Source organism: Pempheris klunzingeri, chromosome 9, assembly GCF_042242105.1.
Source record: "Pempheris klunzingeri isolate RE-2024b chromosome 9, fPemKlu1.hap1, whole genome shotgun sequence".
Lineage (NCBI taxonomy): Eukaryota > Metazoa > Chordata > Actinopteri > Acropomatiformes > Pempheridae > Pempheris > Pempheris klunzingeri.
In genome coordinates, this window is record NC_092020.1 from 1,872,197 (window position 1) to 1,886,687 (window position 14,491).

The following is a 14,491-nucleotide window of genomic DNA, read 5'->3' on the forward strand; positions in this document are numbered from 1 at the left end:
ACGTAAAACAAAACAAAGAAGCAATTAAAAACATTTTGCGTATATTGACGTAGAGGCCATTGTTCGAGATGTGTCTCCCGCAGGAGGGAGGGATGGGAAATAAAAAGCACTTCTCTTTGTTTTTGTTATGAATTCAAGAAAAAAAAGTGTTGATATCTCCTCAGTCTGCTTAAAAAGGCTTTTAAAATGATTATTTTAGAAAAAAACACTGCAGAAAGAACCCCTCCCCCGATCAGAAGAAGGGAGGCAGTTTGATTTTGGCAGCTCTGCACAACTTGACATCCATGAGAGAGCTCTCAGCAACTCTCCTCGTAGTAAAAGTCTAGTTAAATCTCTTCACGTTTTAATCCGACTCATGCCCTTCCCCTCCCCTCCCCCTCGCAGCCCTCCCCCTCCCTGTGATATTTATAAAACACAATCCTCTCCTGCGTTCGTTCATCCTCCTGCTCCTCCTCCTCCTCTACCACCACCACCACTACCGCCGCCTCCGCCTCCCCCGCTTGCGCCGGCTGCCCCTGGCCGCCTTAAAGCTATACGCGGGTGGTTGAGTGGGAGTGCGGCAAGCCGGTGGAGTTGAAGCCGGTTGTGAAAGTGTTGTAGGGGTGCAGGTTGGGCATGCCCACCAGGGAATTGGGGATCATGGTGATGGTGTTGGGGGTCATGAGGGGAATGTCGTCCGGAGAGCGCCGCAGAGTGAGCGTGTAGTCAGGCAGCGAGGCCAAACGCAGTGCCCCTTCGTTGCTGTTCCCCGCCTCACACTCATGGTGCGTCTGGTTCATCTGCAGCGACATGATCTCCTCCTCGGGCGCGTGGTGGCCAATGTCGTTGGAGGTGGTCTGGCGCTGTGGGCTGGGCTGCCCGTGGCCGGAGTCCTGTCGCCGCTTGTCCTTGCGGTAATAAAGGGCTGCGAAAGCCAGCACATTGAGGAACAGCAGCGAGGCTCCCACAGCGATAGTGACACTGAGCTCTGTGGAGTAATCCCGCGGGTTCTCCACCACCAGAGGCCCCGTCTCCTCATCGTCACTCCAGTCTTTATCCTCGCTGTTGTAGGCCGGGGACATGGGAGGCCTCTTGGTGTTGAAGGGCCAGGAGGTCTTCCCGTTGGGCCTCTTGGTGGACAAGGTGTTCTGGGTGGTCTCTGGCGGGGGCACTTTGGTGGTGGTGGAGGTATAATGGAACATGTCATGTAGGTTGTACAGGTGGGGCACTAGGTGTTTCCAGAAGGCCACTTTGGTAGCGCGATAGTGGTCACGCACACGTGGCTTCAGGCCGATATGCAGATACAGCTGGTCCTGGGGGTTGTACTTGGACCAGGCCACCTCTTCGAAGCGGTTGGCCTTGGTGTGGATGAACTTTGTGTCTTGGGGAACCGGTTTGTTGGGATCCCTACAGAAAAGACGATAGAGTATTAAATAAGATTCTGACAACACATTTAATTATTCATGCTCTCACATTCATGTGGGGTTAGGAAGCACATAAAAATACTAAAAAGAAAACATAACAGTATCGCTCACAGCTTGTATTTTGGCGTGAAAGGGGTTCAGCCACTACTGGAGAATTTATTAGTCTTGCTTGGTGAAACCCACTACAGTGAAAGCACAAACTCACAACAGCAACCAACAGACTGCTGTTAATAATTGATCCAGGTGTGTATGGTGTGGTACACATTACGCTCTCTGTAGCTGCATTAACTGACAGTGGTTTCTCATATCAATTCATTTTTCCCATCCACTTACAGTTTTACTTGTCCCACAAGATCTCCATGCAGCATGACCTCTCCTCTTTCAGCCACCTCTCTGCGGGCATAATATGCCTGTCTATCTCATCCCCTCTCTCCTCTCTCCCCAGATGTTGTTCTTAATTCAGTTCTGATGCAGCCCACCCACAAAAACCAGGGCAGAGGCTTTTAAAGTAAACACAAATGAATAAGTCAGCAGGCTTTAGGGCTCGCGTCAGGAGGCATCTTGTTGTTGATAATCCAACACTGGTGGAGCCCCTCCGCTAATTGCTCAGGGAAGGCAGCACAGTGTGCATTGGCATCCAGTGTACTGATGTAAAGTGGACCATATTAATCAAGACACTAAGAGGAGACTGCAGAGCGGTGTGTGTGTGTGTGTGTGTGTGTATGTGTATGCTTGGATATAAGGATGTTTATGTGCATGAAACTAAAAATCAAGAGACAAAAGGGGTGTGTGTGGGAGAGAGAGAGAGTCAGAGAGATTTTCTGGATGCAGTTCCTCTTTTGAACTATAGAGTTCACTGTTTCACTTTTCAGTGTTCAACACGTTGCCTCAACACCTGATAGCCAACCATTTCAATTACAGCAAAGCTATTGATTTATTGAATGAATTAACATAAAGCAATCTCCGACAATCACACAACTCCTTGTTTCCTTGTTGCTGTACAATGTCAGGAATGGGAGTGCTGCGGTCTACGCTATTGCTTTTGGTACTGATGAAATTACTTTCTGTGGAAGAACCTTAAGAATAGCACTGCGGCCTTGAAAACACAATAATGATGCGGGAGCAGAGAAGTTAAAACTGTGTTGTCGCAAGAAGGCAAGGCTCTGTGCGACATTTCTCTAAATGTCATGAAATATCCCTTTGTGAGTCTGATTGTGATGTCAGCGGCAAGCAAAGTTCACATTTAGGGATGGAGCTGCTACAGTGTTTTCTTTTTTTTTGGCATTGGCTGAAAAAAAACCCCCAAACAAGGCCAAGAGAATTAAAAGCTATGCCAGAAGAATTCACCCTCCATCCTCTCTCCTGTTCGTTTCTTTGCTGTCAATTTTTCTTTTTCAGGTCAGTGCTTCTGGGAGAGGTGAGAGAGAGAGAGAGAGAGAGAGAGAGAGAGAGAGAGAGAGGGAGAGAGAGTGAGAGAAGAGGGGTAAAGCAAATTGAGATGGCTGGAGCTGAATCCCTGGACTTGGGCCGGTGTCAGCAGAGCAGCTCGTAAATAACCTCTTTTATTAGGCCCGTAATGATCCCCAATGAATATTGACAGCCAGACTATGATGACTTTGTAGCAGAATATCAGTAATTAAGTTTCAAAGGAGTGGGTGGTGGAGGTAAGGTCATATTGATCTCCCTGTGCGCAACATGCCAGGGAACAGGATGTCAATGGAGCAGCCTGAGACGTGGTTGTCTGCAGCCTTCGTGCCTCATGAATTCTCACAGCAGTGTTGTGCGAGCTGTCACACACACACGTGCAAGCAAATCTTCTCCCCCCCTCTCTCTTTCTCACACACACATAAACACACGCACGCGACAACAATGATGGAGGTCGGAGCAATCTCAGTTAATGGCATTTCCATAACACTGTGAATGCTCTCTTTTCAGGAGGGTCAATTTGCTGAATTGTGATGGCAAAAATATTGAAAAGGTACTCGGATAGATCGCACAAAACAATCAGTGAGCGCGGGGAGCAAGGGAGCGGTGGTGTAGAGGAGTTAGAAAAGCTCTTTGGTGGCTGGCTGGCTGGTTCACTGCAAGTGAAGATGAATAATTTAGGGAACACAAAGAAATCAATGTGGCATCTTTAGTTAATTTGATTTGCCGCATTAGAGAACAACTGGCTGCCTTATCTAATTACACACACATATGCTTGGGTAATTGTTGCAAAGTCAATAGTAAACAGGCTACATTCCTTTGAACAATTTCTACCACTGCCGCTCAACTTTGGGCTGCATGCTGGCTTTGAAGTCCTGCCCTGGGCTGCAGAGTCAGTGGGGGTGATCTGAGCTTGAACTGTGATGCTCAGTGTGGTGAGGGCTACTAGGTTACCCTGCTCTATTTGCACTGGGTGCTGTGTGATGCAATGTAGTCAGATCCTCTTTACAATGTTTCCTGAGTGCTGTGCTGCTGTCTTTTTCATCATTCTCTACATGGTATAATAGCGCTGTAATCACTGCTGAGGATTTGCGCAGGTGGCAACCTGTCTGAAATCTGTGTGGAAATTACAGGTGGTTCAGATTATAACACCTGTACAACATAATCTAATACAGTGGCCCTGTAATGAGTGAAGCTGGTGACACACACTTTTTGTTGAATATCTTACAGACTTTAGTGGAATGATGCCGCTTCCCCTTGTGTGCATATGAGAACAAAATAATATGAAAAATTTTAGAAATAACTCAAAAAATTATAAGCTTCACGAGATACTGGTGTGCTCATAAATACATGACGTCTCAATATCTACAGTGAGCTTCAACAGTGTACACACTCAGAGACATTTTGTCTTGACTCTGTGTGTGAAACAATGTAATGACTATGAAGTCAGCTGACACTGGTCACAGCTGAATACTCTGAGATACACACAGAACAAAATAGAATTAAATAGGCTGGAAAGAGAAACTTGACGATAAGATATCAACAGTCTGCTGATCTTGGTGAGCTGAAGACTTTTAGAAGTCACCAAACAGCAAGGAATTTTTAGTAGAGATAAAAGTGAAAACACTTATTGAACATTATCTTAACCTGTCAAAAAATGAAATGAAAGGATGTGGAGGGGGGGGGGCAAGTTAAAAAAAGAACTACATTTCTTTGCCTGTTCATTTGTTTTGCCAGAGTAGCCTCAATTAAAGCTGACACCAGAACCTCTTTGTCATCGTTTCATTACACATTCAAATATTATAACAGTCCGGTGATAAAACTCTGAACAGTGCGTCGTTGTCCAAACACTTCCCGAGCTCGCCGTATGTGCTCAGCTCTATAGCAAACGCCTTGTTGTGACTTGTGTGAACAGCCCTGGCATAATGTGATGTTTGTGGTCCTGTTGGGCTCTCAGAGCTCCCCTGCATTAGCTGATAGCCTGCCTCCTGTCAGACCTCCCACTTAATCCGGATGGTCATTGGAGCTGTGGCTGGACTCCCAGGCAGAGGAGAGGGATTATTACACCCATAAAAGCGGGCGTTTTAATGGCCTTTCAGATTCCCTCTGATGTGTTCATATGGCTGTGGTACTATAAACCATCGCCTTCATCTCCTCCTCAGCCCCCCCCCTCTCCCATACCCTCCTCTCATGATGACCCGCTGACCCCCGCTAACCTTGGCCTGCCATGCGTGTTTAAGTGCTTCCGAGTGTTTGTATCTGTGATTGACTGGGAGTCTGTGTGTGTGTGTGCTTCATCTCCTGTCTGTCAGCTTGCATCCCTGTGTGTGTGTGTGTGTTTGAATTTGTGACGCATCATGGTGTGATGACCTCTGGGGCCACACAAGTGCAACACTTGAACACGAGACATGTCACATGGCACAAAGCGGTAGATGTTGTGCAGTGATGACGACAAGCCTCTCCAGGCTGATAAAAGTGTGGAACTCTTCTATAAGACGCTGCGCCACCTGGCTGACATCCACCACTCTCAGCCCTGCCTACACATGTGGCAGAGCGAGCCCTGAGCTCATTACCTATTCCAAGCCCTATCTGCGAGCACTGATGTAAAAGGTAGATAAGGGGGAAGAATGAATATCATTTTCTTTCTTTTTTTCATTTCCCATGTACCTCCTTCCCCTTTTCATCCTGATGTAATTTGAAGCGCTTGAATGATCATAGACCTAGCCATCACCAAATCTGAAAAGACACGTTTAGGTGCCCTAAGGCAGAAGACAAGAATCTATTTTCACTACACTCAAGGTCTCTGAATCCAGAGCTGAGTATAACTTCTCAATATAAAACAACACGCATGAATTCAGTGGCACTGATGCTCATTTTGCTAAGCTGTGAAAATATGCAAAGTTGCAGCCTGTTTTTTTTCAGTTATTGTTGTAACTGTTGTGTAACAAATTCATCCCCTGCAGTTGTTTATCTACTTACCAGGTAACACAAAGTAAGCGGCTAATTGTAATTTTTTACTCCAACAGAAGGCTCCCAACACCTCTCCCTGCATTCTGTGTACATTTTTTTATAAACACACTCAATCTAATTCTGTTTTTGTGGACTTTGTCTAGGAGAGGCATAGGGGGCAACTTCAGCACTGAGCGGGTAAATTATCAGGCTGTGCTCTTTTGCCCTTCATGTAGTCTCACACTGGGGCAGAGGGCTGAGTGATGCGTAGTTCATATCTAATGGCAGCCTTCGGTTCAGCAGGCTAAGTGATGCAGGGCGAGGCACCGTGACTTTGGGGCGTGCAGAAGTGTTGGAGGACACAGCTCTTGGGCCGCTCCTTATTATGGATGCTATTGACTTGTTTGATTAGATGAGTGGCAGCAAACAAAACACCTCCCCCAACACCTTCTCTGCATTCCCTTTCGCCTTCTTTTAACCAATTAGCAGCGTGCTACCACTTCTAAATTGCACATTTTTTAGCATTTATGAATGATATGTTTAGTATTTATCCCCGTTTTTACTTATGGATGCACACATGCAGATCTACTTCCTTTTCTCCTCCTCCCCTGCCGCCCTCCTCTCATTACATTCAGCGCACAGCGTGGACACCGATCAATTGCATCCAGGCCCCTTAACAAGCCACACCACTTCCTTACCTTCTCTAATGCAAATCAGGATATTGGCTACAAATCTCCCATCAAGTGAGTGCCTTTTTAATGGAGTAGATAGGCGGCTGTTTGGTGCTGTGCTGTTCCACAATGCCCAGCATTCACAGACTCCTAGTACAGGTTGAGTTGGCCTTAACGAAGGAAGCTGAAGGAACAGGGGGATAATCCGGAGAAAGGACAAGAAGGGGGGGTATGAGATGAGTGATGTAACTACTAGACAGCTGGGGTAAAAATAAATGGCTGAAGCCGTGTGTGAATGAGGTCAGGCAGGAGAGACAGTTGATGTATACGTGTTGAGGAGAGTTGTTCGATTGACAAGCAGGAGAAAGACAAAAAAAATCAACTGGCAGGGTTGTAAATCAAAGTGCTGGCTGTTAAACTACACTATAGACACTCTGTAGTTACTTCAATCTACATTTGTTTGGTTGGCAGCCGTTGTCACTAAAGGCAAAGCAATCAATACTGCATATTTTAGCTTATGTTGTGAATGTAAAACATGAGTAGACTTTCTTTTTTTTTGTATAAAATAATGAGAGAGATGGGGATGGAGGAGCAGTGGAGGAGAAAAAGGAAAGAAATTCAACACATGACAGCGCTCTGCTCTTTAACTACCTAGCAAGGCCCTGCACAGCATGTGGCACAGCTCATACACAGAACAGGGGAAATGAGCACCCGCCAGAAGGAAAAAAACAAGAAGTGGGAAGATGGACCAACGTATTTATAGCACTAATGATATATAATGCTTGATCTTTTCTGGGCTTTTCATCATTCTGTCTTTTCTGAAGTGTTCTGCCAGCATTTTGTGTATAGTCGTGTTGCAATGCTTGCATTTGTGTTTGAGAAGGTGTGGAAGTCACAGTACGTCGACTTGTGGCAAAAGTTTCGGAGCAACTGCTCAGAAGAAGTTGTTGTGGCAATAAAGTGCAGGACAATTTTGCCTGTCAATAGTAAAACAAATGTTGCAGCCAGGAAAATAACTCTGAGCTGAGTAAATCCCCGGCTTCTGAAACATCCCTAACTCTCAGGAAAGAACAGCCTCATAGTGTAAACACACACTCTCACAATCGCACTCACACACATGCGCACTCACACACTAAGACGATTTGACAGCGTGCACTCTCTGTATGCTTTTACGCTTCACTGACACTGATAGAGCAAAAAAAAAAAAAAAAAAAGCGCATGGGCAGGGATTTGCCCTGTAAAGATGACACATGAGAGCCAGGGACAGGAAGAGCTTTGGGGGGAACGCTGCTATGATACACACTGTTGACATGCAGCCCAAGTGTCTCAACATCGTGTCACACATGTTTCTACAGCCGATTTAGAGAGGGGGCAGGAAGTGCAATCTGGGTCAATTCATTACGAACATCTGGAAGGGGAGCCAGAGCTGCTTTACAGATATGGCTGTTGGAAGGGCCACAAAGGCAAAGGGAATTCAACTGTGCCTTAATTAAAAGGGAGTCCTCTTGAGCCAGACTGGGTTGTGTGGTGTTGGAGGAGAGATCTATATCCCATAGTGTGGTCTAAATGAGGAGGATGGACTCAGAATCTATGGGAAATATCTCATATCCTGAACACACCACCCCACCTCATTGAGTTGATGGTAGAGTCTGTTGCTTGGTCTGGGGTGAAATTACCCTTTGGAGCAGCACACTGAGTTTTATGTTATCCTGGCATCTAATCCCAGGCTTTTTACCATCTGAGTGACTAATTGTGGTCTGCATGTAATCCCCCAGTCTGGAGTTACGCCAAGGTGACACACCATAGGCTAGATACTGTACTACCTGTAACATTGCGAGCACAGATCTAGAACCAGTTTAGTTTCCCACCGTTTTGCACCCAGTGTTAATCAATCAGTGATGTGGAAATCTACAAAACTGACATGGGATCAGCAGTAAAGTGCAATTTGTTGATTTCTGCTGCTCACCAGGATGAAGGTCGGGTCAGAGTTACGGCAGGCTTACTGCCCACGGCACTGTGCTCAATATAAGTGGTTGAAGGTAAGAATGAATTTCACTGACATCGCAAGAGTCAAGTTAGGACTGATTCAGTACAAAAGCACTGTGCATTTCTACCTTGAGGCCTAAAAATGTTCTCATTAAAACTGAACACAGCCTCTCTTCTCCTAACAGCAGATAATATTATTGAAAGGACAAGAAGAAATTCCATCTGTATCTACAAATTGCAGCTTTGTATGTGTTGACACACGATGGCTGCCAGGCAGAGTAGACAGCTGTTTAGTCCGAGCGTCACCAATGGACCTCAGTGCTTTCCTTGAGGAGCCAAAACAGCCGACATCAGTCCATCTGCACTAGTCTGCCATTAGCGGTTCAAGGATCCGGCAAAGCCGGATGCCAGATGACTGGATGTAAATGCCACCTGATTGGACAGCCAATGATATAGAGACAGATAAAAAACAGAACAAGATTTCAGACTGCATCCCGTTCAGGGTGGGATCAATACCTCTCTGGTAACGGCGATTGTCAAATTAAATTTCAGTTGTTAGAAATGATTACTAGTAGTCATACAAAATGGCCAGGCTTTGTGATGGGTGGGGCTGAAATTGAGCGCTGTAGAGAGCGGGAGTCACACAGGGCACGAGTGATCGACTTGGTCCACACTGAGGGAATCGATATCGCCGAGGGCAAGAGTTTGATATGTCTCAGTGATAAGTCTCTGTGTCTTTTGGGCTTCGGTATAATGGAGCATAGATAGTATTTCCAGCCAAACACACACACACAACACGCACAAACCCACAGAAATATACAGAAAGGCAGACATACTCAACCCAAACAGTCAGCCAAGCACAAAAAGCACAGCACACATTCTGGAGGAACATTTAATCTTCCTCAGATTCAATATGTCTCAGGTTTTCAGTGTGGGACCCAGGAAGTCCAGGCAAAAAACACCTTTGAAAAAAACGCCTTTGCTGAAAAATGCCTTTTCTGTGCTGGACTATCCATTGTAGAGCTTCCTTTTTCCTGCAGCTTCTTTTCTGTCGCACGGAAGTCCTTTTAACTGGACTGAGATAGGAGTTCTCTCTCTGACTCCCTACTAATGACAACAAAGTAAATGTGTGATCACTGGTTTCACTAATCTGCAAGTAGTGTTGTTTAACTAATTTAAAAGCCAAAAAAATATGAATATGTTGAGTTGCTACTATTATTAGACTAGATGATAAAAACCCAAGCACTTGCTACTGACTGTGTGTTGCTGACAGGGAGACCTCATGGAATGAAATGCCATAAATTCATTGTGTTTGACTTTGTGACCAAAGTGGATGCTGCTTCACGATCACTGCAGCCAGTTCAGTCACTCAGGTGAAATTAGCAACCAGCTTAAATACCCAGAATAATGCAACAGTTGACCTCAAGTCAAGACCTGATATCTGGTGAAACAATTACACAATCATTAACTACCAGTATAAACAAAACATTGAAAGACTAAAGTTAAGTTAAAGGGACATTTAGCTGATTTTGCAACTGGTTTGGTACCATTACAGTGTTGGCAGTATATGCAATAAACAATTTTCCAACAAGTTTCCTCCGTGCGTCCGCTTCTTGATTCGAAACATGTCATCCGGTGAACATTAGCCAGCTCTTTGGCTATTGTTCAACTGAATAACTGACAATTATTAGTTATTTTACTGCTTAGCAAGTTATTCAACTGAACAATAGCCCGAGAGCAGAGAGCACGAGGGAGCTCTCTGTTCATTTGAATATACTACCAACCTTTTAATAATAAGGCCTGTTGAAAATTGCATCCCTTTAACTTCAGCTGGCACGGTCATCGTCAAAATCAAACAACTCTCTCCTTTTAAATGTAGCCAAGCATTTTCAAATGGTTCCTTGCATCTGGTGTGTTTTATAGCAACTGACTACCTGTGCTTGTTTATTCAACCTGTCCTCTCATCTCAACACACATGTGGAGGAGACAGTTTGTTGTTTTTCCTGTACCAATCAAATATGAGACAACCAGTCATTGGTCTAAATCTCATTGACTAATCCTTAACACAATTTATTTTTCTTCCTCTCAGTGAACAGTAATTAGGAGTGCACCATGATGACTCTGTGAAAAAATCCCACAAAACAAACAAATGAAGGGCAAATAGAACACTGGTGCACCTAATAATACATTTGAATCCTATTAAAATTAATAGTTAAGAGTATCAATAAGTATCAGTATCAACCCTAATTCCGATAATATCTCATGTCTAATTGGGATAACCAATAAAAAATAAAATAATGTAGTCATTTTACTCACCCAGTCTTGGCAAAGTTGGTCCAGTAGGTCATGACCACAGCACTGAGCATGATATCGTTCTTTGAGAAGTTACAGGGGAAAAGGTCAGTGGGACCAATCATAGGAATTCCAAAAACATAGGGCACCTCGTCCCCGTGGGCAGCATCTGACCAGGCTGGCTTCATCAGGCTCTGGCAGTGGTGGTAGAAGGCGTAGAAGTAGGTGGGTGAGCCATAGCGAGCGTGTAGATCAGCCGTCACCACCGATGGCTCCACCCACTGGTGGTCGGTGAACAGAGCCACCAGCGTCTTGCGCCTGGTCTCTGGATTGTCTCTGTCTGCCCAGTCTGTGTACATGAACTTTATGGTCTCCCTCAGCGTGTCCTTGCCCTCTGGGTACCCGTACAGACTGTCCACAAAGTCTGACACAGAGAAGTCAAAGTCATTTCCTGACACACCGTCCTCTGAATCCACCACGTTCTCCACAAACCGCAGCCCCTCGCCTTGGTTGACCCCCAGCATGATGTCGTAGTTGAGGAACTCGCCCTGCTCCATCAAGATCTCGGGGTCATCGGGGATAACATCACCGTCAATTACAGGTCCAAAGGCCACGTGGTACCTCGCTGGTTGAATGTCCTGCTCCACTAGCTCCCTGGAGCTCTTCTTCCTCAGACAGTCCACCATGTCTAGGGTGTCCAGGACATTACAGCCCACCTTCTCTGCCAGGAGACGTGTATACTTGACCGGCTGGTAGTTCACCGCCCAGCTGGAAAGGGCTGAGCCGCTCTGAATGATGGCTCTGTGGAACAGACCTGCACAAGGACACAAGGAGAAGAGACAGGATGATGTTTACTGTGTCACTATTATGGAAGATAATTCAGTTATGTGCTATACTACATGATAGTCGTTAATTTTGTTGCCGCCATGATCAAAAGGGGGCTGTCAGCTACACAGCTGATAAGAATAACAAAGGCCAGACAGAACAAGTCCTTGTTGCCACACAAAACAATAATGGAATCATGGCTGTGATAATGAATGTGCAGATGGCCTGGTCTTACAGACAGCTCACAGACAGAAGAGGGAATCAGCACTCTGTCTGTCATCTTCTCTTCTTCCATCCAACTCTATGGAACAGTATATTCTCTCGGTAATGATATCTATACGTTTGTTAGGAGCAGATGCTGCCAATACAACTCTATAGGTTTTGTTGCAAATAGAGGATGCATGAAAACTAGCAAACCAGACAATACCATGCTCCTGCACATATGAACCCTGTGCACATACCGTCCCCCTGTGCTTTTCAAGGTAGCTTAAATTGGATGAACCTTATGCACTGCAATAATAGACACAAATGCTCCTTTCTATTATACACACACACACACACACACACACACACACACACACACACACACACACACTCATGCATGCACACACGCAAGCACGCACAGTACCTGTGCATCAGCTATGCCTTGCGCAAGTTAAAAGTCTTTTTTTTTTCACCTGAAAGATCACTAAATTCTACAGGAGTTTGTGGGTGGATTGCTATAAATAAAACTAGACTCCTACTCCCTACATTTGCAGAAGGAATGGCGCTGCACACATTCACCCGGCAATACAATGTAACATGGTGGCACACAATGAAAGAAGACCTAGCTGAACAGAACACCATGGTCTACTGCGTGTAATATATAGAAATAGAGCCTAAGAGTCAACAGACCTTCTATTATGTGAATCTACATAGGAGCTTGGTGTTTGTGGGCTTTAAAGGCGGTGGAGGGATTCAGAACCCCAGGCAAACAAATCTACAGTCTCATGAGGTGCTCGCACAAATTAAATTACATTTTATTTGCAGTGCCGTATCAAGGTACTCTAAAAAGACTTTTCACCACAAGGAGCAGAATCCAAATAACAAACACTATTTCCTTAGAAATGATTGAATCCCCTTTGAAAAATGTCTCCTTACAGAGAGAAGAGTGAAGGTGACATGACATCCTCTCTGTCTCTGGTAGGCCTCATCACCAATGCCTCGCATTCTCTGTCTTGACAGCACCACTCATCTGTCCTCCCGATATGGTTTTCAAAATCACAAGTGCTGTTTTACCAATCTCAAAGAAAATCACATACGAAGCTCCTACCACTTAACCATGCTGCTTTATTGCTTATGGCTGTTTCACTGCCAGATTTAGGGAATACTACTGAACTCATAATATTGAGAACCACAGCAGATGAACTGCTTCTGAAATGGCATGCATGCTAAAAAAAAAAAAGAAAAAACACATTATTAGACGATTCCACATATAAGCCACAAAGACTAGCAGGAAAATATACAGGCATGCAGACTCAGTTTGTGATATTTCCACTTCAGTGTGGGTGGCTGTGTTGAAGTCTTTGTGTTTATGAGGTAAACAGCAGACTTAAGTGCCAGATATATCACTTTGGTAGTCTTAATCAGAGGCAGCGGGGGGCTTATTTCTTCTTGGCGAAGATGAAGTGTTTATTTACAGAGCTATTTACATTTATTTGTTCGCAAGTAGTAAGTAGAATTAATGTGTCTGGGTGAGTGAACTGTGAAATGTTTCTGTGGTGAGAGTGTTTACTAGTATGAGCCACAATTTGTGTACTTGAACAATGATTTTCAGTCTGAATGTCGCTATTAGAGGCAAAGATTCCAATGCATGTCTGAAGTTTTTGATTCAACCTTAGTGGAAGAAATGTCTTCTTTTTCTGTTTCTGCATCATGTATCTCATTCTATGTGGATAAGACCATCAGCTTACCGTGGCCTTGCCCTGATTCTGCCCTTCGAGCTGTCCTGTGGTTGTGTGTCTCTGCAGGACGGTGGCCTGTGCCGTGTCCCAGGGAGCGGAAGCAGATGTCGAGGGTTTCACCCACTTGAAAGCATTAGAGGGGCAGCCGCAAGATGAAAGATGGCCGCTTGAAGGCAGAGAGGGGGGCTGGGGTTTAATCCTGCCATCCCTCCCTTCTCCTCCTCCTCACCCCTCCCTTCCCCTCCCCTCACTCTTTAGTGGTATTGCCTCTCTTCACATCTCAACTCAGATTGCACAGTGCAAACAGAGAAAGTCATGGTGCAGGGAGTCTGTCCTGAATCCCAATGCTGCCAGCCATGCCACAGCCACTTTCTAAATGTCTTTGATCAGAAGTTGCTGTAGAAAAACGTTTGCCAGCAGAGAAGCTTCTGTGATTGCCAAGGCGATTTGACAGACAAACGTATATCAAATCCGTTTGCCGTAATTGAGGAGAGTGGCTTGAATGCGACTAGGCTTGGTCCTGTGTCTGCCTGCACCCAAACCCACAGATGGCCAACAGCTGAGGAGGCTGCAGCCAGGTTGATACTGTTAGATTTATCTCCCGCTTTGGCTGATGAAACGGGAAGAACAGTGACTGAGGCTTTACTATTGTATGTCGAGAAACATATAAATCCAGAACACATGAGCTGTCATCTGACCGATAAATATGTATTAGAGGTGTGTGTGATGAGCCCCACTGTGGTAGGAAGCTCACTGGGGAAGGTCAGAGAGAGAGAGAGGAGAAAAGAGCTCAGGCTTTATCACCCACTGAGGGAATCCACTAATTATACACACTGGGAGGTGTACGCGTGTGTCTGTGAGTGTACGTGAGTGTGCTCATGCACGTGTGTCCATGCAGACTTTGATTGATAAGACAGAGACGATGAATAGGTTGACAAACACTGCGCATCATCATGATGGGGGTTAACCATTTGTGACATTGTTTTGTCTTCAGTAT

General features: G+C 45.1%; 1 protein-coding gene across 1 annotated transcript in view; it reads right to left on the minus strand.

The window, feature by feature from the left end:
• Nucleotides 1-530: 530 nt before the first annotated feature.
• The window catches only part of nlgn3a (neuroligin 3a), an 88,925-nt gene continuing 74,964 nt past the window's right edge, over nucleotides 531-14,491 (minus strand). The window contains exons 6-7 of the mRNA XM_070836535.1: nucleotides 10,751-11,540; nucleotides 531-1,386 (exon numbers count right to left, since the gene is read on the minus strand). Of these exons, the coding sequence (XP_070692636.1) occupies nucleotides 531-1,386; nucleotides 10,751-11,540 (1,646 nt within the window). The remainder of the gene's footprint in view (nucleotides 1,387-10,750; nucleotides 11,541-14,491) is intronic.